Here is a 27,953-nt window from a genome sequence, read left to right as displayed (position 1 = left end):
GTGAACCTCCCACCCAAACCCCGAGAAGGGGCGGTGCTAGGGGTGGTGACCGGAAGCGGCTGCAGTTTTCTGCCGAGGTTTAATAGTTGTTGTGAAGAGGATCCCGTTGCTCTTTGCCGGAGCGGTGTGAAGGTAAAGGGGACCGAGGGAGGGTGAGTGTTGGGGAATTCTGTCTGGTCAGTGATGGAATCGGTTGTCTGGATATAGTTGGATGATTCGCCTTTTATTTTTCAGGCTTTCCTCTTTTCTCATATCAATGTTAAGGTCTTAAAGTTCACTCTGAGACCCACAGGGTTTGGTGCATTATATTCTAAGTGTTTTCCAAGAGTTGATTTTTTTTTTTTTTTTTTTGGTCCATGAATTATTTAGAAGTGCGCTTTCATTTTACAAAAGTTTATCGTTTTACTAGACTTCTAAGTTTTCTTTGGTTAGAAAAATGTCTGCATGAAGCTCATTTCTTGAAATCTGAGGGGACTCATGGCCTAGTCTTTGGTGACTTTTTAATAAATGTTCCTTGTATAACTCGAAAATGATATTTAATTGTTTAGCTGTCAATTGTGTTGTACAAAATTTGTACTTTTTTGTTTGCTTATTCTCTTACAGAGAAAGGAGAGATTAAGTCTTCACTGTGATAATGATTTTATTCATTTCTTCTTCCGCTGTCCATGATCCAATTTGAGTTGTTTTGTATGGAGCGGTTAGTCTTAGATCGAGGTGCATATATTTGAATGTTCATTCGATTACTTAAGCACCGTTTGTTAAAAAGACTGCAGTTCCTCCACTGACTCCTTTTGTACCTTTGTCAAAAATAAATTTGCCATACTTTTGTGCAGCTATTTCTAGATTCTTAGTTATGTTCTATTTGTCTATGTGTCTGCTTTTATCGTGAAAGTATGTTGAATTTTGTCAATACTGTATGAATTTATATGATTTTTCTTCTTTAGCTTGTTAATATGGGGGAATCCCCTTATTGATTTTTGAATATTGAACCAGCCTTACATTCCTGGAATAAACTTCACTTGCTTGTGGTGTGTAATTCTTTTTTTTTATATTGCAAGAATTATTAATTAATGCTTTTTTTGAGGATTTTTGTGTCCAAGTTTGTGACAGACATTGGTCTGTAGTTTTCTTTTTTGGTCCTGTCTTTGGTTTTAGTATTAGGATAATACAGATCTCAATAAATGAGTTAGGAAGTGTTCTCTCCTCTTCTATTTTCTGGAAGAGATTATGTAGATGATATTTTTTCTTTTAATGTTCAGTAGAATTCTCCAGTGAAACCATCTGGGCCTGGAAATTTCCTTTTGGAAGCTTTTGATTATGGCTTCAATTTCTGCAGTAGTTAAATAACTATTCAGGTTATCTATTTAGTGTCTGTTCAGAGTACCTACATATTTAATAGTGGGTAAATTGTAGGAGTCTATGTTTTGTGAGAAAATTGGACTATTTCATCCAAGTTATTGAATTTATGTGCATAAAGCGGTGTGTAATATTCCCTTACTTTCAATGACTACAGAATCTATAGTTATATCTACTGTTTCATTTCTGATATTGGTAATTTGTGTCTTCTCTCTTTTTATCTTTGTCAGTCTTGCTAGAGGATTACGAATTTCATTGTCTTTTCAACAAACCAGCTTTTAGTTTCATTGATCTTTCTCTGTTTTCAATTTTATTGATTTCCACTCTTACATTTATTACTTGCTTCCTTCTGATTGCTTTGGGTTTTCTTTGCTCTTCTTTTTCTAGTATCTTACGTTGGAAGCTTACCTTATTGATTAATACCTTAATTCTTTTCTAATATAAACATTTAGGATTATAAATTTACCTTTCAACACTGCTTTATCTGCATCCCAAATTGTGATATGTTGTATTTTCATTTTTATTCATTACTTTTTAATTTCCCTTGAGACTTCCTCTTTGATCCATGGATTATTTAATTGTATTGTTTAATTTCCAAAGTTTGGCGACTTTCCTGTTACCTGTTACTGATTTCTAGTTTGATGCTATTATAATCAGAGAACATAAGCTGTATGATTCCAGTTTGTTAAGTTTTGTTTTATGACCCTGGAGAGTGTCACACAGGTGCTTGAAGAGAATGTGTATTCTATTCGTGTTTGGCTGGAGTAGGATGGATATGTTCAGTTAGGACTCTTGAGACTCTTTTCTTGGTCTTTTGATGCAGGCTTTTCTTAGAGCTTTGTTGTCTGTGCCTACTGATGGTTCTGAGTTATAAGCTTCTCTAGTGGCCTGTTTGTGATACACTCGAAGGAAAGGAAACCCAGGGAACTCACTGCAGTTGTTCCTTAGGCCCTGAGGTCTGTGGACGGTGCCTTTTCTTTTTAACTTTGAGTCTTTCTATTTGTATTTGTTGTTATGTCATTTTTTCCCCCTGGTCTCTTCCACATTCATTATTCTCTTCTATCTGTATTTTCCTGTATTAACTTTGTTAATGTAAATTTTGCTAGGTAAGCACCTGTTTCACATCAATATAAAATATGTTGCTATACAGTTAGGCATAATATCCTACAATAACTACTTTGAAACACTGCCTTATCTGGGAATGATTCTCATTCTGTCTTCTCTCTCTGTATATGTGTGCGTGTGTGTGTGTGTGTGAGAATATATATGTTTTTAAACTCTTCTTTATCTCATTTGCTAGGGAGTTATTTGTGACATTGGTCGTTTTAAAGGACCAGCTCTTTGTTTTCTTTAAACTCCTGTTATATTCATTTGATTTATTTAAGGTTTTTCTTAATTACTGTTTTCCTTTGGGGGGGGGGTGCTTAATTTTGTTTTGTTTTTTTTTTTTTTCCTACTTCTGATGTTTTAGAGTGAATACTTAGCTCTCTTTTGTTCTTGTTCATTTTTTTATTTATTATTTTATTGAAAGGTAATTGCTTTACAGAATTTTGTTTTCTGTCAAACCTCAACATGAATCAGCCATAGGTATGCATATATCCCCTCCCTTTTGAACCTCCCTCCCATCTCCGTCCCCATCCCACCCCTCTAGGTTGATACAGAGCCCCTGTTTGAGTTTCCTGAGCCATACAGCAAATTCCTGTTGGCTATCGATTTTACATATGGTAATGTTAAGTTTCCATGTTACTCTTTCCATACATCTCACCCTCTCCTCCCCTCTCCCCATGTCCATAAGTCTACTGTCTATGTCTGTTTCTCCATTGTTGCCCTGTAAATAAATTCTTCAGAACCATTTTTCTAGATTCTGTGCATTAGAATATGGTATTTATCTTTCTCTTGCTGACCTCACTTCACTCTCTATAATAGGTTCTAGGTTCATCCACCTCATATACCCTGAGGAAACCAGGGTTGAAAAAGACACATGTATCTCTTTTTTGTTCTATTTATTTGTATATTTACTTTGTTGGTCTCTGGGGGCAATTTCATACATCACCAGTGTAGTACAGCTGAGCCATTAATCTTGTAGCTTCACCACTGTTAACTGGTTCATTTTTATGACACTGCTGAAAAATCAGTTGTTTCTATAGAGATTAAAGATAAAAACCTTTTGAGAAATGTGCAAGTTCCTTTTGTATACCTACAGATTTTTCCACTCTATTAGATTTTTCATCTTTCACAATATTTATTTTCTTTGAATTAGTGGTAACTGGTTTTGCTGTATTCTTTACCTTAAAGTTTTTTGGCTGGCTCTATGGAATACACTCCTGGACTTCTGTCCTTAGTTTGTCCATGGGCATGGTCTTTGATACCCTCGTGCAGCTGCTCAAGCTCCAGGTGACTCCATCTGCACCTGTTATATTTATTTTTAATTAAAAATAAAGCCATTTAAATATATACATTTCACTCCGTATACAACTTTAGCATGTTCCATGACTTCTGGTAAAAATTTTGTAGCTTTTGTATTGATTTCTGACTTTGATCCTGGGTTATTTAGGAAAGTGTTCTTTTTCTTTTTTTCCCTTGTGGCTCGGCGGGTAGAGAATCTGCCTGCAATGTGGGAGACCTGGGTTCGATCCCTGGGTTGGGGAGATCCCTTGGAGAAGGGAAAGGCTACCCGCTTCAGTATTCTGGCCTGGAGAATTCCAAGGACTGTATAGTCCACGTGGTCGCAAAGAGTTGGACACGACTGAGCGACTTTCACTTTCTTTTTCTTTTAAAGCAGATTGATTTATTTAGTTATATAAAAGAGACATGTATATATATTCAACACCTTAAAATTCATCAATTTGAAGTGTACGGTTCAGTGACTTTTAGTACATTCACGGAATTGTTTAGTCAACACCACAGTATAATTTTAGAACGTTTTCAGTACCCCAGAAAGAAACTTTTCATGCATTAGCAGACATTCATCATTCATGCCACCCTGTGTCCCCAGCCCTAGGAAACTTCTAATCAGTTTTCTGCCTCATGTGTTTGCCTATTATGGACATTTCATATATATGGAATCATAAAATATGTGGTCTTTTGTGACTGACTTCTTTCCCTTAAGATAATGATTTCAAGGTTCATTTATGTTATAGCATATATTGGTACTTCTTTTTTTTTTTTTTTTTCGTTTCATATATGATATTATACGTATTTCAATGCCATTCTCCCAAATCATCCCACCCTCTCCCTCTCCCACAGAGTCCAAAAGACTGTTCTATACATCTGTGTCTCTTTTGCTGTCTCGCATACAGGGTTATTGTTACCATCTTTCTAAATTCCATATATATGCGTTAGTATACTGTATTGGTGTTTTTCTTTCTGGCTTACTTCACTCTGTATAATAGGCTCCAGTTTCATCCACCTCATTAGAACTGATTCAAATGTATTCTTTTTAATGGCTGAGTAATACTCCATTGTGTATATGTACCACAGCTTTCTTATCCATTCATCTGCTGATGGACATCTAGGTTGCTTCCATGTCCTGGCTGTTATAAACAGTGCTGCGATGAACATTGGGGTACACGTGTCTCTTTCAATTCTGGTTTCCTCAGTGTGTATGCCCAGCAGTGGGATTGCTGGATCATAAGGCAGTTCTAGTTCCAGTTTTTTAAGGAATGTCCACACTGTTCTCCATAGTGGCTGTACTAGTTTGCATTCCCACCAACAGTGTAAGAGGGTTCCCTTTTCTCCACACCCTCTCCAGCATTTATTGCTTGTAGACTTTTGGATCACAGCCATTCTGACTGGCATGAAATGGTACCTCATAGTGGTTTTGATTTGCATTTCTCTGATAATGAGTGATGTTGAGTATCTTGTCATGTGTTTGTTAGCCATCTGCATGTCTTCTTTGGAGAAATGTCTATTTAGTACTTTGGCCCATTTTTTGATTGGGTCATTTATTTTTCTGGAATTGAGCTGTAGGAGTTGCTTGTATATTTTTGAGATTAGTTGGTTGTCTGTTGCTTCATTTGCTATTATTTTCTTCCATTCTGAAGGCTGTCTTTTCACCTTGCTTATAGTTTCCTTTGTTGTGCAGAAGCTTTTAAGTTTAATTAGGTCCCATTTGTTTATTTTTGCTTTTATTTCCAGTATTCTGGGAGGTGGGTCATAGAGGATCCTGCTGTGATGTATGTCAGAGAGTGTTTTGCCTATGTTCTCCTCTAGGAGTTTTATAGTTTCTGGTCTTACGTTTAGATCTTCAATCCATTTTGAGTTTATTTTTGTGTATGGTGTTAGAAAGTGCTCTAGTTTCATTCTTTTGCAAGTGGTTGACCAGTTTTCCCAGCACCACTTGTTAAAGAGATTGTCTTTAATCCATTGTATATTCTTGCCTGCTTTGTCAAAGATAAGGTGTCCATATGTGCGTGGATTTATCTCTGGGCTTTCTGTTTTGTTCCATTGATCTATATTTCTGTCTTTGTGCCAGTACCATACTGTCTTTATGACTGTGGCTTTGTAGTAGAGCCTGAAGTCAGGCAGGTTGATTCCTCCAGTTCCATTCTTCTTTCTCAAGATAGCTTTGGCTATTTGAGGTTTTCTGTATTTCCATACAAATTGTGAAGTTATTTGTTCTAGCTCTGTGAAGAATACTGTTGGTAGCTTGATAGGGATTGCATTGAATCTATAAATTGCTTTGGGTAGTATATTCATTTTCACTATACTGATTCTTCCAATCCATGAACATGGTATATTTCTCCATCTATTAGTGTCCTCTTTGATTTCTTTCACCAGTGTTTTATAGTTTTCTATATATAGGTCTTTAGTTTCTTTAGGTAGATATATTCCTAAGTATTTTATTCTTTTCGTTGCAATGGTGAATGGAATTGTTTCCTTAATTTCTCTTTCTATTTTCTCATTATTAGTGTATAGGAATGTAAGGGACTTCTGTGTGTTGGTTTTATATCCTGCAACTTTACTATATTCACTGATTAGTTCTAGTAATTTTCTGGTGGAGTCTTTAGGGTTTTCCAAGTAGAGGATCATGTCATCTGTAAGCCGTGAGAGTTTTACTTCTTCTTTTCCAATTTGGATTCCTTTTATTTCTTTTTCTGCTCTGATTGCTGTGGCCAAAACTTCCAAAACTATGTTGAACAGTAATGGTGAAAGTGGGCACCCTTGTCTTGTTCCTGACTTTAGAGGAAATGCTTTCAATTTTTCACCATTGAGGATAATGTTTGCTGTGGGTTTGTCATATATAGCTTTTATTATGTTGAGGCATGTTCCTTCTATTCCTGCTTTCTGGAGAGTTTTTATCATAAATGGATGTTGAATTTTGTCAAGGGCTTTCTCTGCATCTATTGAGATAATCATGTGGTTTTTATTTTTCAATTTGTTAATGTGGTGTATTACACTGATTGATTTGCGGATATTGAAGAATCCTTGCATCCCTGGGATAAAGCCGACTTGGTCGTGGTGTACGATCTTTTTAATGTGTTGTTGGATTCTGATTGCTAGAATTTTGTTAAGGATTTTTGCATCTATGTTCATCAATCATATTGGCCTGTAGTTTTCTTTTTTTGTGGCATCTTTGTCAGGTTTTGGTATTAGGGTGATGGTGGCCTCCTAGAATGAGTTTGGAGGTTTACCTTCCTCTGCGATTTTCTGGACGAGTTTGAGTAGGATAGGTGTTAGCTCTTCTCTAAATTTCTGGTAGAATTCAGCTGTGAAGCCGTCTGGACGTGGGCTTTTGTTTGCTGGAAGATTTCTGATTACAGTTTCAATTTCTGTGCTTGTGATGGGTCTGTTAAGATTTTCTATTTCTTCCTGGTCCAGTTTTGGAAAGTTGTACTTTTCTAAGAATTTGTCCATTTCTTCCATGTTGTCCATTTTATTGCCATATAATTGTTGATAGTAGTCTCTTATGATCTTTTGTATTTCTGTGTTGTCTGTTGTGATCTCTCCATTTTCATTTCTAATTTTATTGATTTGACTTTTCTCCCTTTGTTTCTTGATGAGTCTGGCTAATGGTTTGTCAATTTTATTTATCCTTTCAAAGAACCAGCTTTTGGCTTTGTCGATTTTTGCTATGGTCTCTTTTGTTTCTTTTGCATTTATTTCTGCCCTAATTTTTAAGATTTCTTTCCTTCTACTAACCCTGGGGTTCTTCATTTCTTCCTTCTCTTCTAGTTGCTTTAGGTGTAGAGTTAGATTATTTATTTGACTTTTTTCTTATTTCTTGAGGTATGCCTGTACTGCTGTGAACTTTCCCCTTAGGACTGCTTTAAAGTGTCCCACAGGCTTTGGGTTGTTATATTTTCATTTTCATTCATTTCTATGAAAATTTTTATTTCTTTTTTGATTTTTTCTGTGATTTGTTGGTTATTCAGCAGCGTGTTGTTCAGCCTGCATATGTTGGAATTTTTAATAGTTTTTCTCCTGTAATTGAGATCTAATCTTACTGCATTGTGGTCAGAAAAGATGCTTGGAATGATTTCAGTTTTTCTGAATTTACCAAGGCTAGATTTATGGCCCAGGATGTGATCTGTCCTGGAGATGGTTCCGTGTGCACTTGAGAACAAGGTGAAATTCATTGTTTTGGGATGAAATGTCCTATAGATATCAATTAGGTCTAACTGGTCTATTGTATCATTTAAAGTTTGTGTTTCCTTGTTAATGTTCTGTTTAGTTGATCTATCCATAGGTGTGAGTGGGGTATTAAAGTCTCCCACTATTATTGTGTTATTGTTAACTTCTCCTTTCATACTTGTTAGCATTTGACTTACATATTGTGGTGCTCCTATGTTGGATGCATATATATTTATAATTGTTATATCTTCTTCTTGGATTGATCCTTTGATCATTATGTAGTGTCCTTCTTTGTCTCTTTTCACAGCCTTTGTTTTAAAGTCTATTTTATCTGATATGAGTATTGCTACTCCTGCTTTCTTTTGGTCCCTATTTGCATGGAAAATCTTTTTCCAGCCCTTCACTTTCAGTCTGTATGTGTCCTCTGTTTTGAGGTGGGTCTCTTGTAGACAACATATACAGGGGTCTTGTTTTTGTATCCATTCAGCCAGTCTTTGTCTTTTGGTTGGGGCATTCAACCCATTTACGTTTAAGGTAATTATTGATAAGTATGATCCTGTTGCCATTTACTTTATTGTTTTGGGTTCAAATTTATACACCCTTTTTGTGTTTCCTGTCTAGAGAATATCCTTTAGTATTTGTTGGAGAGCTGGTTTTGTGGTGCTGAATTCTCTCAGCTTTTGCTTGTCTGTAAAGCTTTTGATTTCTCCTTCATGTTTGAATGAGATCCTTTCTGGGTACAATAATCTGGGCTGTAGGTTATTTTCTTTCATCACTTTAAGTATGTCTTGCCATTCCCTCCTGGCTTGGAGAGTTTCTATAGAAAGATCAGCTGTTATCCTTATGGGAATTCCCTTGTGTGTTATTTGTTGTTTTTCCCTTGCTGCTTTTAATATTTGTTCTTTGTGTTTGATCTTTGTTAATTTGATTAATATGTGTCTTGGGGTGTTTTGCCTTGGGTTTATCCTGTTTGGGACTCTCTGGGTTTCTTGTACTTGAGTGATTATGTCCTTGCCCATTTTAGGGAAGTTTTCAACTATTATCTCCTCAAGTATTTTCTCATGGTCTTTCTTTTTGTCTTCTTCTTCTGGGACCCCTATGATTCGAATGTTGTAGCGTTTAATATTGTCCTGGAGGTCTCTGAGATTGTCCTCATTTCTTTTAATTCATTTTTCTTTTTTCCTCTCTGATTCATTTATTTCTACCATTCTATCTTCTAATTCACTAATCCTATCTTCTGCCTCTGTTATTCTACTATGTATTGCCTCCAGAGTGTTTTTGATCTCATTTATTGCATTATTCATTATATATTGACTCTTTTTTATTTCTTCTCGGTCCTTGTTAAACCTTTCTTGCATCTTCTCAATCCTTGTCTCCAGGCTATTTATCTGTGATTCCATTTTGATTTCAAGATTTTGGATCAATTTCACTATCATTATTCGGAATTCTTTATCAGGTAGATTCCCTATCTCTTCCTCTTTTGTTTGGTTTGGTGGGCATTTATCCTGTTCCTTTACCTGCTGGGTATTCCTCTGTCTCTCCATCTTGTTTAAATTGCTGAGTTTGGGGTGTCCTTTCTGTATTCTGGCAGTTTGTGGAGTTCTCTTTATTGTGGCGTTTCCTCTCTGTGTGTGGGTTTGTACAGGTGGCTTGTCAAGGTTTCTTGGTTAGGGAAGCTGGTGTCGGTGTTCTGGTGGGTGGAGCTGGATTTCTTCTCTCTGGAGTGCAATGAAGCGTCCAGTAATGAGTTATGAGATGTCTATGGTTTTGGGGTGACTTTGGGCAGCCTGTATCTTGGAGCTCAGGGCTGTGTTCCTGTGTTGCTGGAGAATTTGCTTGGTATGTCTTGCCCTGGAACTTGGTGGCCCTTGTGTGGTGCTTGGTTTCAGTGTAGGTATGGAGGCGTTTGATGAGCTCTTGTCAATTAATGTTCCTTGGAGTCAGGGTTTGGACTTAAGCCTCCTGCTTCCAGTTGGCGGTCTTATTTTTACAGTAGTCTCAAAACTTCTCCTTCTATACAGCACCATTGATAAAACATCTAGGTTAAAGATGAAAAGTTTCTCCACTCCTTTCGAAGACAATGGGTTGCTTTTCTGGGTGCCTGATGTCCTCTGCCGGCATTCAGAAGTTGTTTTGTGGCATTTACTCGGCGTTTAAATGTTCTTTTGATGAATTTGTTGGGGAGAAAGTGTTCTCCCCGTCCTATTCCTCTGCCATCTTAGCTCCTCCTCGGTACTTTTTTTTTATTGCCAAATAATACTCCATTGTATGCACACACCAAATTTTGTTTATCTGTTCATCAGTTGGTCGACATTTAAATGGTTTCCACTTTTTGGCTACTATGAATAATACTGCTGTGAATATTTGTGCACAAGTTTTGGAGTGGACATGGGCTTTCATTTCTCTTGGTAGCTACTAGGAGTAGAACTGCTGGGTCATACGATGACTCTATATGGGTAGCATTTTGAGGAACTGCCAACGTATTTTTCAGAGTGGCTGTACCTTTTTAAAATTTTACCAGTACTGTCTGAGAGCTCAAATTTATTCACATCTCACCAACATTAGTTACTGTCTTTTTTTTTAGCCATCCTAGTGTATATGAAATGGTTTGCTAATGAATAGAACATTTTTGGTTTTGATTGCATTTCCTAAGGCATTATGATATTGAACATCTTATACTATAATCAAGGATGCAGCCTGTCCGTTCCCAACATTCAGACATCTACCAGGTTTTTTTGTGGCCAAGTTATTTGATAGAATTTTGTAAAAAGTTCTACAGGCAGAAGAAAAGAAAGCATATTCTCTCTTTCTCTGAAACAACGTCATCTTTACATGTTTAAAATTTAACCTATTCATACTTTTTATTTTGCTTTTTATTTTGTATGCTTTCCTGTTTCTTTTTCATCTCATTTCTTAACTTCTCTTGTCTTAAGTTCCTCCTCAGTTTATGTGATATTTACCCTTCTCCAACAAGAATGACTAAATCTATAGTGCCTGGATTAGTTGATCATAATGAAATTGTATCTCAGCTTGGACACGGAGACAACTTCCCCTCCCTAGTTCCCTCAACAGGAGAAACAGTTTTTACCTCTGGACGTTTTTGTGGCAATTAAAAATTTTAGTCCCAGACTGTTAATAATTTCCTTATGGCATATATCTTCTGTCTTAAGAAACTTTACTTAACATTTTTTTTCCAAATTATAATCATGTTTTCAACATCTATTTAATAATAGAACCATGTTTATTTTGAGCCTCCCACATATAAGGTACCATGTGGTACACCATTGAGAATGTGAACTTTGAAGCCAGGTAGACTGACTTCAATTTAACATCACTAAACCTCTGTTTCTGTATGCATGCTGCTGCTGCTGCTGCTAAGCCACTTCAGTCATGTCCAACTCTGTGCGACCCCATAGACGGCAGCCCACCAGGCTCCTGTGTCCCTGGGATTCTCCAGGCAAGAATACTGCAGTGGGTTGCCATTTCCTTGTCCAATGCATGCATGCATGCTATGGCACTTCAGTCGTGTCTGACTCTTTGTGACCCCATGGACTGTAGCCCACCAGGCTCCTCTGTCCACGGGATTCTCTAGGCAAGAATACTGGAGTGGGTTGCCATTTCCTTCTCCTCTATATGCATACTGTGAGATAATAATAATTACAGCAGTACACAAATAATGGGATTGATGTGCACATTAAATGAGATACCTCCTTCTGCATATTACATGATTCCTTGTAATAACCATACTTGCTAATATGAATTAAGTATTTATCTGGGCCAGTCTGTTGCTGAGTTGCTTAAAAACATCAACTCATTTAATTCTCACAGTCCCTTGAAATAAATATTTTTGATTTGTTTTGGGGAAAAGAAAACCTGAAGAAACATTTTCATATTCATATAGCTAAAGGATGACAGAGCTAGAAATGAAGCTTTTGTTAATTTTAGTCTGAGTGTCATGGTCACACTCATATTCCGTTTTGATGAATGACTTGAATAGGTTGATGTGAATAGGTTCAGTAGTTTGAATAGGTTGAACAGGTTGATGTGACTGTCTACTCCACAGTATTCAGTGCCATAAACAATACTTTGGTGTTCTCAGGAAGCACTTGTGGGGTGAATGCAGAATAACTGACCACATGAACACTGTCTTTCCAGGTTTTTTGGAATCTCTGCTTAGCCCTTGGGACAGACCCTGTGGTGAAGGCTGCAGGATCTTCCATGTCAAGCATCAGCAGCTGTGGTTAAGTCCACAGGTGCCCACCTGACCTCGGGTTCCTGGGAAGAGCAGAGTTGTCAGCAAGAGAACCTGTGGGTAAAGCCCAGCAGAAAGATGCCAGGCAATCGGAGTGCTGCTGGGCCGTCTCCGACCCTGAGTACAGGGGGATGTGACAATTCCTGTGAGGTAAGGAGTAGGAAGAGGCACCCAGGGACAGAAATTCTCCAGAATGAAAGATAATATCTCACTATTTTAATTTGTATGACTTTTTTTTTTTTAAATCAGGCAACATAATCAGGGGATTTTTATTGCTTATTTATTTATGTGAATTTCCTTCTGTCCATTGTTGATTTATTTATATTAGCTTATGGATTTTTACAGAGTTTTTTTTTAAGAGTAAGGTTAATAACCTTTTATCATTCTTATATATTGGGTTGGCCAAAAAGTTTGTTTGGGGTTTTCTGTACGATGTTATGGAAAAAACTCAAACGAACTTTTTGGTTAACCCAGTATTTCTGTGAATATTTTTTGCCACTTTGTAATTTGAAATTAGTTTCTAGTTTATCCATAAGTGACAAAAGGTGCCAAATAGTTGTCAAAGTCTTCTTAAAACAATGGCTCTTCTCTGCTTTGTTTCTCCCAGATTCCAGCTCTCTAGAAGCAAGCTCTCTTAAACTTTTTAATGGATTTCTTTTTAGTTTTGAACATTATCTACTGACTTTCCACTATGTAAGGTAGAGATTTAGCTTTTCCACGCACCTCCACTCATATGCACATTTGCCTCTACCTATCACTGTTCTGATTAGATCTATCGTGTTTATTATTGTGACTGTTTATAGTTGAGTTGTGTAGTATCCCTGCTTACTATTTCTTCACAACTTTTACTGTTCCCTGGAATTAATGGATTGATCATTTCTTTGCTTTACTATATACATATCAATAATTCAACGCCAAATTCTTTCTAGTTAGTTAAATCTCCTCTCTGTATATTCAGTTAAAGAATCTACCTGCAATGTGAGACTCAGGTTCAATTCCCCAGTCGGGAAGATCCCCTGGAGAAGGGACTGGCAACCCACTCCAGTATTCTTGCCTTGAGAATCCCACGGACAGAGGAGCTGGGTGGGCTACAGTCCATGGGGTTGCAAAGAGTCGGACACACACATAGTGACATTACTTATAAATACTCATACCGTGTTTACTATGAGCCCAGCACTGTTACACATACACTCTATCTACTAACTCATCTTCGTTACAATCTGGAGAAGTAGGTACCATTGTTTTTCTCATTTTATAGAAGGGGAAACTGTTGTTGTTTGTTGTTTAGTTGCTGAGTCGTATCCAACTCTTTGCAGCCCCATGGACTGTAGCCCCCCCAGGCTCCCCTGTCCATGAAATTTTCCAGGCAAGAATGCTGAAGTGGATTGCCATTTCCTTCTCCAAGGGGAAACTGGGGCATAGAGAAAAACTATCTGACCCAAGTTAACACAGCAAGTAAGAGCGGGGAGTGCTATCTCAACTCTGGGTATCAGTGTCTTCTCTTTGAAAAAATCTCTCCTGGACCTTGTTGACTTGCTGAAGGCTGGTCTGGTTGCTCTCTCGCCTTCACACACAGCTATGACTTTGGTGTCTTCTGTCCACCATCTATCAGGAAATCCTTTTTACTTCTGTCTTGTATCAGATTCCTTTCCCTGAGAATCCTGTTTTTTTTTCCTTCTTGTTTCCTAGATCCTGTGTCTTCCTCTTTCTTGGTTTACCCCCTAATTTGGAGGGTGGGGTACTTCCTTCAGTATATCCTTGAAAATGGATGCATGACAAGAGAACTTTATGAAGCTTTGCATATCTGAAAATGTCACGTAAAATGTATTTATGTAATATATATAATTGTATAAATACATTTACAGAAATACAAAAGTAATAAATACCATGGAAGTATGTTTATTTGACCCTGATAATAAATTTATCTTTTTGGCTGAGTGTAGAATTCTAGGCTGGAAATCATTTTTGTGTAGAATTTTACAAATCTGTTTCCAGTCTAGTCCTTTTCCCGCTCACACACACATTTTTTTCTGCTTTTCAAAAAATCTCTTATTTCAGTTGTTGAGCCTCCATATTTTAAATTCTTTGCTCTACCGATTTCCATTTCTTTCTCTTTTGCTCTCCTTCCTAGAAGTTTTTTTAAAAAAACTTTATCTCCCAAATCATCTTCTGTGTCTCTCATTAATGCTGTTCTATATTTTTGGAAGACGGAGGGATACTCAAGATACTGGAATGGTATCTTGAGACTGAAAAATGAGGCAGGCAACTCCATATAATCAATGGATCAGTTTATGGTTATAGGTAACTTACTCACAGGGTGAGATCAGGGGGGCGATGAACCAGAAGCATTCACAGCTGCCTCCTACACAGCTGAGGGACGATTGGGACAGTTTCACAGTTAACCTAGGGTCTGGGGGGTGGGTACGTGCTTGGAAACAGCAAGTGCATTCCGAAGTCAAGCTTTATGAATGGGCAACTAGTCTTATGGGCACTGGGAATACCTCAGTGAAGGTCTTCATTATTATTTAAAGACTAATAGAGCCTAGAGGCCACAAGATCTAATGATCATTAAGCAATATCTATTAACTATTAATACAAAGCCCTTGGTGACAGAGAAGAGACTTACTACATGGTACAGCCCTAGGCAGGGTCAGTGAGGAGGCCCAAGATGGCATCTGTTATGATAACAACTGTACATATGTTTTTTATATATAATTTCATTTATTTATTTGTTTAGGCTGTGTTGGGTCTTCGTTGCTTCATGAGGGCTTTCTCTAGTTGCAGTGAGTAGGGGCTACTCTCTACTTGCAGTGCTCGGGCTTGTCATTGCAGTGGCTTCTCTTGGCTGTGGAGGAGGGGCTCTAGGGCACATGGGCTTCAGTAGCCGCAGTTCCTGGGCTCTAGAGCACAGGCTCAACAGTTGTGGCATATGGGCTTAGTTGCTTTGTGGCATGTGAAATCTTCCTGGACCAGGGTTTGAACCCATGTCTTCTGCAGTGGCAGGTGAATTTACCACTGAGCCACCAGGGAAGCCCATGTTTTTGTTTTAGATAACTCTTTTTCTTTTCAGGATTTTTGTTTAGTATCTTATCACTCTTATATTAGTAATAGTTTTTAAATTTAATTTTTAAATGATAATACAGTCAGATGGCTCAAAAATAAAAATTTTAAATATATATAAAATTTTAAAATATGAAAAGCTATATACAGTCTAAATTCTCTTATCTTTTTCCTGTCTATTCACTTCTCTTTATTTTTAATTTTTATTTAGTTTTTGGCTGCACCATGGTGGGGCATGTGGGATCTTAGTCCCCTGACCAGGGACTGAACCCACACCCCCTGCGGTGAGTGGAAGCATAGAGTCTTAACCACTGGACCACCAGGGAACTCGCTGTTCACCTCTCTTTAATACATATAACCAAGTTAGTTTTCTCGGCGTGAATTTCTTTATGTAAGTAAAAGCAGTTGAGAGCACACTGTTATTTTTTCTTTTTTTAGTTCAGGAAAGGTAGCCCACAAGACAAATTCTTATCAGTTTTTGGTAATTTTAAATCGTTTGGTAAAATAGAAAATGAGTTATAAACCATGCTGCCATGAACATTTTTGTTCATGTCATGTATGTGTGTCCACCCTCTCTTGACTGTATACATAGGGATGGAGTTAGTGGGTCCTAGATTCAGCCTATCTTTTAAAAAATATTTTTGTTGTGAAATATAACGTATGTCCAGAAAAGCGTGCAAAACCAACATGTACAGCTCAGTAATTTTTCACTATGACGGTCTAGAAAATGTCCATAGTTAGCATTCCAGAATTCCCCTACTTCCAAAGTCAGGTACTCTCCTGACTTTTATGATAACTTATTTCCATTGAAAAGAAAATCACAAGCTTCAGAGTGGAAGAAGAGACAGACAACAGAGGACTTGTACCCAGGATGTATAAAGAACAGCAGAACAATAAGAAAAAGCAGATGACCCTGTAGTCAGAGAGGTTATTTGAATAGGTGTGTAACAAAGGAGGAAATCCAAATGGCTAGTAACACGTGAGATGGTACTCAGGGAAATCAGGGAAATGCAAAAGTGAAACCACAATGTAATCCTACCATATCTCCACCAGAATGGCTAAACTTAAGAAGCCTGACAATGACAACTGTTAGCAAGGATAAGGGTCTGTATCAGTAGCTCATATACTCATATATACTCATATATCAGTAGCTCATATACTCAACTCAGTACATATAGTTGCTCATATCAGGAGTCCATAAACTGCTGGTGGCAGTGTAAACTGGTACAATATCTTTGGAAACATTTTAGCTTTCTTCATCAAAGCATGTGTAGACCATATGAGGAAACTCTTCTAGAAAATACCCAAGAGAAATCCTTGACTAATGTACCAGGTTGTTGTTGTTGTATGTGTGTACATACTTCTGTGTCACTTAGAACAGTGCCTGGCATGTCCTAAAAGCTATTTAAGTACATAGCATGTAGTAAGAACCATATGAGTGTTTTCTGTCATCGTCATCGTCATCATCTGGTTTGCCTGTGTCCAACCTGGATCCATTGGATGTAACTCCTCTGTATTTGGCTGCTGCTTCTGCTGCTGCTGAGTCGCTTCAGTCGTGTCCGACGCTTAGTGACCCCATGGACTGCAGCCTACCAGGCTCCTCCACCCATGGATTGTCCAGGCAAGAGTACTGGAGTGGGTTGCCATTGCCTTCTCCAGCATGGTACACTATGCTTTTCTGTAGAAATTGACTAAGATGATTCTAAAATTTGAAGTTCAAAGTTTTTTAAAAAATCCTTTTTATTTTGTATTGAGGTATAGCTGATTAGCCATCTTGTGATAGTTTCAAGTGAACAGCGGAGGGACTCAGCCATACATATACATGTATCCATTCTCCCCAAAGCTCCCCTCCCATCCAAGCTGCCACGTAATGAGCAGAGTTCCATGTGCTCTACAGTAGGCTCTTACTGATTATTGATTTTAAATCAAACCGTGTGTACAGGTCCATACCAAACTCCCTAAATATCCCTTCCCTCTGGCAAAGCCTAGTACATGTTTTGCCATCCTTCTACTTTTAACCTAATCTTGTCTTTTATATTTAAAGTGGATTTCTTGCTTTTTTTTACCCACTTGAAAATCTATTTTCCACTTACATATAATAAGATTATAGATGCGGTTGTGTTTAAATCTACCATATGGCTATTTGTTTTCTATTTGTTCTATCAATTCCTTGGTCCTACCCCCTTTATTTCTGTCTTATTTTAAATTAATTATTTTTTATGATTCCATTTTGTATTCTTTGTTATGTTTAAGAGCTTTAATACTTCCTTGTTTTATTTTAGTGGTTGCTTTAGGGTTTATAGTGTTGATATCATTAGCTTATTACAATTTAACGTCTTGACGTTATGCCATTTTATGTATAATTCAAGAACCTTACAACAACATACTTCCATGTCCTTTCCCACATTTTGTGCTATGGTTGTCATATATTTAAATTTGAGTATGTTATAAATGGCATGACTCATTGATATTCTAATTTTAAACAGTTGATGACCTTTTAAAAAGATCCAAACAATGAAATCAATATTTATATTTACCCATGTAGTTACCATTTTTGATGCTCTTCATTCCTTTGTGTAGATGTAGATTTCCATCTGGCATCATTTGCCTTCTGCCTTAAGGAACTCTTTTGGTAGTGCAGGTCAGCACAGAAAACAGCAAAATTCTGTAAAGCAATTATCCTTCAATACAAAAATAAATTTTACAAAAGAGTATCAGATGCTGCAGAGAAGTCGTTCGTGAAAAGAAGAGTCAGTGAGGCAAACTTCATTTCTGTCTTATTTTAAGAAATTGCCACAGCCACCTCAACCTTCAGCAAAAACCATCCTGATCAACCAGTAGCCATCATCATCAAGGCAGGACCTTCCGTCAGCAAAATGATTCTGACTCACCTAAGACTCAGATGATGGTTAGCCTCATTTAGGCATAAGTGCTCTGCTGCGCTCAGTCATGTTTGACTCTTTGCAACACTATGAACTGTAACCTGCCAGGCTCCTCTGTGCATGCGATGTTCCAGGCAAGAATACTGGAGAGGGTTACCATTTCCTCCTCCAGAGGATCTTCCCGACCCAGGGATCGACACACCGTCTCTTGCGTCTCCTCTGCTGGCAGGTGGATTCTTTATCATTCAGCCACCTGTGAAGCCCTTAAAGAATAAAGTTTTTAATTAATTAATTTACATTGTTTTTAAGATACAATGCTGTTGAACACTTAGTAGACTACAGTACGATATGAAGGCTACTTTTACATGCATTCAGAAACCAAAAATTTGTGTCTCGCTTTATTGCAATATTCACTTTATTGTGGTGGTCTGGAATACCCACAATATCCCTGAGGTATGCCTGTACTAGTTGTTGCAATAAGAGGCTTGAGAGTGTGTACAATAAGTTACACTTGAGACTGACCACAGTTTGCTGAGGAAGCCCCCTACCTGGAAGAGTTAAGACTAACTGTAACACTGTTGAGGCAGCTGTCTTTAAACCTACTGCAGGGTACTTCGTATGCAATAACTTCTTCAGTTCCTCCTCACTGACTGGCAGTAAAGTGGACGACCGTTTATTGACCGTACAATTTGATCAACATTTCCACTACTGATTCCAGAGACTTCTCTCAAATCTCCTGAATTTGCCTCTGTCCGTTTTCTATCATTCCTGTAACAAACTGCCATAAACTCATTGGCTTAAAACAACACAAAATGTTAGTCTTGTAGTTGTGAAGTCCTAAATGGCTCCCATTGGGCTAAAGTCAAGATGTTGGCAGGTATGGGTTCGTTTATTTATTTTTTTTTATTTTATTAATTTTGTCTGTGCTGGGTGTTCGTTGGCGTGTAGGCATCGCTCTAGCTCTAGCGAGCAGGGGCATCTCTTCGTTGTTGTGTGCGGACTTACCGTGGAGGCTTCTTTTGTTGCCAAAACAGGCTCTAGGTGTGTGGGCTTCCGTAGTTGAGGCATAGGGTCTACTATTTTATCCTCCGTGAAAGCTAACGAGTTAGCTGGCCATGGTGTTATGCCTGCTGGTAGAAAACATGAGTCTCCTGGGTGAGAGACAAAGGACTGGAATACTCACAGCGTTAGTGGCAGCCAGAGTATCAACATTTCCACGAGTTCCCTAAGCCTCAGTCCCCACAGGGTGTTGCAGAAGGCCAGACAAATCCTGCGTGTGCAGTAGGTTCCGTTATAGGTGAAGCACCCCTAGCTTATGGGTGTCGACTCTTTCATAAAGGCTAGTAAGCCTGCCTGATCCTTGCCTTGAGGAAGAAGTGTCTTGAGCATAATTTCCAGTGTAACTTGCCCTTTGCTCTGGAGAGGGAGGCTCTATCTTTTGAGGCTGTTCACTATATAAATATTCAAAAAGATAGTTTGGAAAAAAGGCAATCTTTGGTCTGCTTGAAAGATATACAGAAATATGAGATTTGTGGAGGATAGTCTCCCAATAATCTCTCAAGTCCCTTTTAATCCGGAACTGATATAATGGGCTCTACCCCTGGCTATGTTTTTGTTGAAGCAACCTGGCCATTTGCCGTGAACTATGTTCCACCTTTTGGAATTTCCTAATTGTATTCTTGTGGTGTTGTTTCATAGTTCCCATGTCCATACGTTAATATGAACTGAGAATTTTAGAGGCTTGATCAAAACAGATTCGAATTTTAGTCAAATGTACTTCAGAAGTGGTATTGAATGCTTGTTAATTCATCCCCCCAGATGGCACAGAATGCCTGGTTATCTCTCTTGGTGTGTTGAAGTGTTGTCAACCCAAGGCACAGATTTTAAATCTGTGGATTTGAATTCTATTTCCTTAAATCCATTTCCTTCTCCAGGGGATCTTCCCGACCCAGGGATCTAAGCAGGGTGTCCTGCATTGCGGGCAGACTCTTTGTCATCTGAATCATCAGGGAAGCCCCACATATTTTGGATTTTAACCACATATCAGACATACAATTTGCAAATATTTTTCCCATTCAGTAAGCTGCCTTGTCATTTTGTGGAAGGTCTCAATTGCTGTGCATAAACTTTTTAGTTTGGTATATTCCCACTCGTTTATTTTTGCTTTCGTTGCCTTTGATATTGGTGTCAAATCCAATAATTTATCTCCACCAGTTACGTCTAGGAGCTTACCACCTTTGGTTTCATCAGAAGTTGTATGGTTTGGGGTCTTATGGTCAAGTCTTTAATCCATTTTCAGTTAACTTTGATGTGTGGTGTAAGAGAGCGCTCCAGTTTCATTCTATTGCATGTGGCTGTCCAGTTTTGCCAAACCATTAATTGAAGAGACTGTCCTTTCCCTTTTCATATTCTTGGCTCCTTTGGTAAAAATCAATTGACCATCAATGTGTGGGTTTATTTCTGGATTTTCTCCTCCGTCCCATTGATCTGTATGTCTGTTTTCATACCACAGTCAAGTTCGTCAGCACATTCTTCACCTCACAGAGTTACTTTGTGTGTGGGTGTGTGTGTTTGTGTGTGCGGTGAGAACACTTAAGTTAATTTTTGTATATGGTGTGTGGTGTGGATCACGGTTTGCTTTCTCCTCCAAAATGTTTATCTATTTGTTCCAGCACAGTTTTTAAAACAGGCTTTCCTTTTCCCCATTGAAGTACTTTGTCACTTTTTTCATAAAACAGTTGTCCATATGTGTGCAAATCCGTTTTTTAGACCCTCTATTCTGTTTCATTAATATGTGTGTCTGTACTTACATCCATACCACACTGTCTGAATTACTGTAGCGTTACAGTAAGTCTTAACATTACATAATAGAAATCCTCCATGCTAATCTCTGCTTTGTGTATTCTAGTTCCTTTGCATAGCAATATAAATTTCTAACATCTCTGTTTCCATTTTCACCAAAAAGTCGACAAAGAACTGGTTGAACAAGTGGAGGACAAATGAGTAAAGTGACCAAGTTGACTTCTATATTAGAGAACACCGCACCCATCCTTGGCTGAACACACATTCTTTTCTGGGGACACATGAAACATTCTTCTAGATAGACCATATGTTGAAATCAGACAGAGTACGTTTTCCGACAAGTATGGAATTAAGTTAAAATTGACCCAGAAGGAAGGCGTCAAGAGAAAATGCCTGTATTTTTGAAGACTAAATGAAAGCAGCAGTAGAGGGAGCTATGTAAATTGAGGGGAAAAAAGTGTAGATGCTGAGTTTTCTTGCTGATCCGATGGTTAAGAGTCCGCTTGTCAAGGCAGGGGCCGCTCGTTCAAGTGACCCTGTGCGATAAAACTACTGAGGCTGCGCTCTAGAGCCCGGGAGCCAAACTGCTGAGCCTGTGCACCCCAACCACTGAAGCCTGTGTGCTCCAGAGCCTGTGTTCTGCAATGAGAGAAGCCACTGCAATGAGACGCCCTCGCACCACACCTAGATGGTAGCCCCCGCTTGCCACAACTAGAGAAAGCCCATGCACAGGAACAAAGACCCAGCACAGCCAAGGATATATAAATAAATACATTTTAATAAAGTATACATGCCTCCTTCAAAAACGAATAAAACACAAATTTCCCATGAACATGAGCAACAAAGTAGAACAAACTTCAAATCCTGGACAAAATGATTATTTTCCCCCCTTTCAATCACACTGTTTATTTATTTATTATTGGAGTATAGTTGGTTTGCACTGCTGTGTTAGTTTCTGCTCTACAGCAAACTGAGTCAGGTATACACACTACTATGTATAAAATAGATAGCAAATAAAAAGTATAATTTTTAAAAACGAACGACTGTTATGTACAATGGGTGGCAGAAATTTATGACTAGATATTTTCATTCTATGCATTACGTGTAAGTAGGCCTCTGAAAGGCATAGCCTATGGGTATTATGGTAAAAATCACTAAAAACAATTTCCTATCTTTCCCTTATCCCCCTGTGCTGACCTGGTCACCCCAAATGGGGCTGTGTTTACAGGTGTCAGTGTCCTTTGAGGACATGACCGTGGACTTCAGAAGAGAGGAGTGGCAGCACCTGGACTCTGCTCAGAGGTTCCTGTACCAGGACATGACGCTGAAAACTACAGCCACCTCCTCTCACTGGGTATGCACAGCTACCCTGTGACTCTATGAGTGTTGTAGCCACGCGTTCTGGGAAACAAACTCACTCAGAAGGACAACGCAGATAGTGGAGTGCAGTTTATTACACCGGCAGGCCCAAGGCAGAGTCTCCTCTTAGCCAAGGACACTGACCAGTTTTTCTGAAAACCTTATATACCCTAAGTGTACACGCCCAAACCCACCTCCCCAAATTCCCTGAAACTAGTCTGAACAAAGGAAAGATACACTCTAAGTTAACCCATGATTCATATGCCTTAAGCCTAGGTAGTTAACAGTGGACAATTACCAATAGGCCTGTGGTCATACCCCAGTAAGCACAATAGAATTTATGATTCTATTCGGTTACACAGATAATTAGGGTATTCTTTCAGGAACAGAGAGTCTAGGTACGAGCCCTGGGGCTCTTTCATCCAGAGGGCCTGGTTTTCCAGTTGGTATGTCATTTCCACAGATACTGGGCTTATAGCTCAAAGTCCACAGTCCGGCCCAAGATGGAGTCCTGCTTTCAAGATGGAGCCTGTTCTCTCTGTTTCCTCCTTCCTGAGGACTCTGTTATGAGTAAAATTGTGTCCATCCAAGAAAATATGTTGATGTCCTAACCCCTACTATTTCTGAATGTGACCTTAATTAAAAATAGGGCCTGAGACGGTAACAGGGAGGAAGGCCAGAAGTCCCAGAGCAGCAGGAGAAAATAAACTGTAAATGGCAGACTTGTTTTTTTGTTGTTGTTGTTGTTCTCTATATGTGTTGACAACACCTAGTTCTCCCTTGAGCTAACCAATATGTTTTTCTTACAGAAAAGTTTTTCTTAAGCTATGTTAATGAAACCATGTATTTGCTTTGGAACCTGCCTTTCTTCAAAATGGTTCTGCCTAAGACTAACTACTTTTTTTTTTTTTTTCTTTTCTCAACCCTTGGGCTGATAATGGCTCAAGAAACCAGTATTCATGTCAATTGTTTTATGGCCGGCGGATGACACACCTTGGTCCATCCTATCTCAAAAATGCATATTGTGGGAGAGGGGCCTGGTGAAACTCCCTCAGCCTTGAGGTGTCTCTCTTATCTGATTAATAAGCTTGCTAACAGACATAAAACACCTTGCCAGAAACTAGCAAGGGGGCATTCTTTCTGCCCCTTTCTGATGTCCATGTCAGCAGCTTTCTCTCTCTCTCTCTCTCTCTCTCTCTCTCTCTCTCTCTCTCTCTCATACTTTAATAAAATTCTGTTACCCAAAAGGTTCCAGTGGGGAAGCCTCGTCTCTTGCCCTGGATCGAATTCCTCTCCTCCAGAGACCACGAATCCCGGCATAGCACACAGCTCACAGCAGGAACCTGTCGGGTCTTTCCAGAAGTAATCAATCTAGAACGAGGTCGTTAGGTGGGCCCTAATCCAATATGCCTGGCTTTCTTACAAAAAAGGGAAGTGCAGACACAGAGACACACAAACACACAAGAGAGACCGTGTGGAGGCACACAAGGAGTAGATGACCGTGTGATTGGAGTGATGCGTCTATAGGACAAGAGATGCCTGAGGCCACCAGAAACCAGGAGAGGGGCATGGAACACATCCCTCCCTAGCACCTTCAACAAGAGCATGACCTGGTTGACACCTTGGTTTTAGACTTCTGGCCCTCAGAACTGCAAGGCAAGAAATTCTTATTGTTCTGAGCCACACGGTTTGTGATACTTTGTTACAACAGTCCTAGGAAACGGCTTTCTGTACTTGGGAGTGGAGTGCTATTATAAGAAACACCTAAAAAGACATGAAGTGACTTTGGAATTGGGCAGCGGGTAGAGGCTGGAGAAATTTGTAGGTGCTTGACAGAAAAAGTCTAGCTTGCCTCAGAGAAACAGGTGGGAGAAATAGGCATAACTGTGTTTTTGCTGAGGTCTCAGATACCCTTCCCAGGTGACGCTAGTGGTAAAGATTCCTCCGGCCGATGCTGGAGACTCGAGTTCCATCCCCGGGTCAAGAAGATCCCCCAGAGAAGGAAAGGGCAACCCACTCCAGTTTTCTTGCCTGGAGAATCTCACGGACAGAGGAGCCTGGCGGGCTCCAGTTCATGGGGTTACAAAGAGTCGGACAGGACTGAAGCGAATTAGCACACAGCACTGGCCAAAGAACCTAGCATGTCTGGTACCTACCTGTTTAAGAAATGAATTCTAGGTATTTCCTAAAAGAACTAGAAGATTTAGAAAAGCTAATTTCATCTTAATTTCTGAATAATAATTTACTGATTGAATTTAACACATCATGAATAAGAGAAATTAACAGCTTTAGATATTTTTACCCTGCACAATGTTAGGTATAACTAGGTATTTAATAAGCATAGCATATCATGATGAAAATCATTAAAGACAACTAACTTCCTAGTTCTCTTCCATCCAACCCCCGGTGCTCACCATGTCACCTCGAATGGGACTGTATTGTAACAGAGGTCATTCAAGGACGTCCCTGTGGACTTGAGCAGAGAGGAGTGGCCGCACGTGGACCCTGTACAGAGGTGCCTGTACCAGGATGTGACACTGGAGACCTACAGCCAACTGTGCGCAGTGGGTGAGTAAGCACAGCTGCCCTGTGCCCCTGCCAGGGGCCTCAGAGACGCTGCTTCCATTCTCAGCTGCTGAGTGCTCTGGGGCATCTGAAGTGTGTAATGGTGTCATCTTTGATTTGCCCGAGATACTTCAGTCCTTTTACACTTCTGTGATTATTACTCTATTCCCAGGGAAATGGAATTACTTTCCTGAAGAGCAAATAGAAGCGTGGTTGAAAGGCCCTGAAACCCAATTAACTGGACCCAATCCTGTATCGTGTCCTGTTCACAGGGAACCAAGTTCCCAAACCAGAGGTCATCTTCAAGCTGGAGCAAGAAGAGGGCCCCTGGACGTTGGAGGAGGAAACCCCACATCAGAGCTGCTCAGATGTGTGACCTGAGTAGATGGGGGACGTGGAGTAGATCTGTTTTTCTAGGACAGGCTGATGCCTTTGAAAGGCTCTGCAGATAATCTGTCTTGAACGTTCTAAGAGCGCCCGTGATTCCCTTCCCAGAGTTCTCTGCGTCACGAAGCGCCTTCCCGGAACTCGGGGCATTTTCTGTTGGCTGCAGCCGTTGTAACAAGATGGCAGCGTTGGCGGAGTGATCAGGCCCCTGTCCTTCCTGGCGGGAGCCGGCGGCAGTGGTGGTAGCGGTATCGCCGCCATAACTTCACGGTTCACCTGTACCAGCCCCCGAAGTCGCCGTGAAGGCGAGGCCGTTAACGGGAAGCCAGAAGCCAGAGGCTCAGCCTGTTAACGGTAAGAACCCCCTCAACAGTCTGTGGGCTGGTGAAAAGAAACCTAACAGTAGCGGTGGTCGGGTTCCCCTTGGCCGATTCTGGGCCCTGTAATGCTGAGAAACAGTCAGAGTTTTCTGTTTCAAAACCTACCTGCCTTCACAGCCTTTCTCTGTGGACGAGCCCTAGGGGCGTCCATCGTCCGCTTAGAGGTGGCGGAGCTTAACCCCAACCCCATCTTTGTCTCTCAGGATGGCGAGCAGCAGCAGACCCAAAACTGATGTCCTTGTCGGAGGAAGATATAAACTGGTACGGGAAATTGGTTTTGGCTCCTTTGGGCACGTGTATTTGGCGATAGACCTCACCAACCACGAGCAGGTGGCAGTAAAATTAGAATCGGAGAATACCAGGCAGCCACGATTGCTACATGAGAAGGAACTCTATAATTTTCTTCAAGGTGGGGTTGGCATCCCCCAGATACGGTGGTATGGTCAGGAAACTGACTATAATGTGCTAGTGATGGATCTTTTGGGACCCAGCCTTGAAGATCTCTTCAATTTCTGTTCAAGAAGGTTCTCAATGAAAACTGTACTTATGTTAGCTGATCAGATGATAAGTAGAATCGAATATGTGCATTCCCGCAATCTTATACACAGGGACATTAAACCAGATAACTTCCTAATGGGTACTGGCCCACAGTGGAAGAAATTATTCCTTGTTGATTTTGGTTTGGCCAAGAAGTACAGAGACAACAGAACAGGGCAACACATACCCCACAGATCTGGTAAAAGTTTCATTGGCACTCCTTTTTGTGCTAGCATCAGTGCCCATCTTGGTATTGAACAGAGTCGCCGAGATGACATGGAATCAATAGGATATGTTTTGATGTATTTTAATAGAGGCAGCCTGCCATGGCAAGGCCTAAAAGCTGCAACATTGAAGCAAAAATGTGAAAAGATCAGTGAAATGAAGATGACCACACCAGTTGATGTTTTATGTAAGGGATTTCCTATAGAATTTGCCATGTACCTAAAGTATTGTCTCAGGCTGTCCTTTGAGGAAGCCCCAGATTACAGGTACCTAAGACAGCTTTTTCGGTTGCTTTTCCGAAAACTGAGTTACCAACATGATTATGCATTTGATTGGATAGTGTTAAAACAGAAAGCAGAACAGCAGGCTTCCTCTTCAAGTGGGGAGGGTCAGCAGGCCCAAACCCCCACAGGCAAAAGTGACAACACCAAAAGTGAAATGAAACATTCTTAAACTTCAGTGAGGAACAGAAGATAAGCCAAAGATGAGCAGCGAAGTCATTTCCCTGTCAACTGGCTGTGGTCAGCAGAAAGTCTTCTGAGTTGATGGCTCTGTAGTTAATGAAACATGGCATGTGGTTTTCTATTTCACTTTTTCAATTGGAAATGGTCACTAAATGCTTGACATACACAAATTGGTGTGAAAATTGTGCCTGTGCCAATTTTAATTAAAATCTTTTATTTTGAACTATACTGCTTTGAGAGATCTCATTTCAGAAGAATAGCCTGTGCAGTTGCTATGATTGTTAATGCATTCTGAGGGTTTATCCATCCCTAGGGTTTGCAAGTTGTTTACTTAGAACATTCTTAAAATGGTTGGCTACTTGTTTGCAAGCCAGCTGTTATGGTAGCAATCCAAGATTCCAGTGTTTGATCGCATGGAAGACTGTGCCTGCTTACCTGTGCTAGAAATAACAGCATCTTAAGTGAAGACTTGAGAAAAACTTAGTGACTACTAGATTATCCTTAGGACTCTGCATTAATTCTCTAATGTTCTTGGTATTTAAGAAAAAGCATATTTGTCACAGAATTTTAGTTAACATCTTACAACTGAACCTGTATATATTTTTAGATAAACTAGTCCTATAAATATCTACATGATCTGGAATTTGATTTTATGTGGAAATGAGAGCTTTTTGATTTACAGATTCATTAAAAACTATAAACTGTTTCTGTAAAAAAAAAAAAAAAAGAGTCTCTAAACTTGTAGAGTTGCTTAGGCAGAGTTGACAGAAGCCCCTTTAATACTTAAATGCCATCTCCTAGTATGACCTTTGCCAGTATCCACTGTCTTCTTTGCTTGGCTTTTCGGCAGGAGAGCTATCTGCCCTTCTCCCCCTGTCCCTGTACTCTAGATCATATGTTACACTACCATCGCAGGCAGCTTGCTTTCTTAGTTATTTTTTTCCTTCCCTACTATTTTGTGCTTCTTTTGTCCTGCCCCTCCCCCCACCATAGTTTTTGTCCATATGTATTCAGATTTCATGGATCTGCTTCCTTTCAAAAGTACCAATTCTGCCCTTGCTCCTTCCAATCTCTTTCCATTTCCCCTCCAGCTTCTCAGTGTCATCTAAAA

The 27,953-nt window shown here is 39.5% G+C and overlaps 1 protein-coding gene across 6 annotated transcripts; it reads left to right on the top strand.

Annotated features, from left to right (window-relative positions):
- LOC109555032 (casein kinase I) lies at positions 1–27,070 on the top strand. 6 transcript variants are annotated; one of them, XM_019955589.2, is made up of 6 exons: positions 4–132; positions 12,085–12,331; positions 22,154–22,279; positions 24,732–24,852; positions 25,022–25,590; positions 25,820–27,070. In XM_019955589.2, exon 6 carries the CDS (start codon positions 25,821–25,823, stop codon positions 26,829–26,831), a length of 1,011 nt encoding a protein of 336 aa, XP_019811148.1. In that variant the 5' UTR covers positions 4–132; positions 12,085–12,331; positions 22,154–22,279; positions 24,732–24,852; positions 25,022–25,590; position 25,820; the 3' UTR covers positions 26,832–27,070. The 6 variants fall into 6 exon arrangements, with proteins under 6 accessions (XP_019811151.1, XP_019811148.1, XP_019811147.1 ...); XM_019955588.2 differs by having other exon boundaries at positions 23,533–24,852; XM_070784238.1 differs by having other exon boundaries at positions 22,748–24,852.
- Positions 27,071–27,953: the final 883 nt, after the last annotated feature.

This window comes from Bos indicus, chromosome X (genome assembly GCF_029378745.1).
Source record: "Bos indicus isolate NIAB-ARS_2022 breed Sahiwal x Tharparkar chromosome X, NIAB-ARS_B.indTharparkar_mat_pri_1.0, whole genome shotgun sequence".
In the NCBI taxonomy this organism is placed as follows: Eukaryota; Metazoa; Chordata; class Mammalia; order Artiodactyla; family Bovidae; genus Bos; species Bos indicus.
This window is presented reverse-complemented; position numbering and strand designations above follow the sequence as displayed.

What these genes read in the sequence shown, in the direction of transcription:
- LOC109555032 (XM_019955589.2), top strand. Translation starts at nt 25,821, where the DNA reads ATGGCGAGCAGCAGCAGACCCAAAACTGATGTCCTTGTCGGAGGAAGA.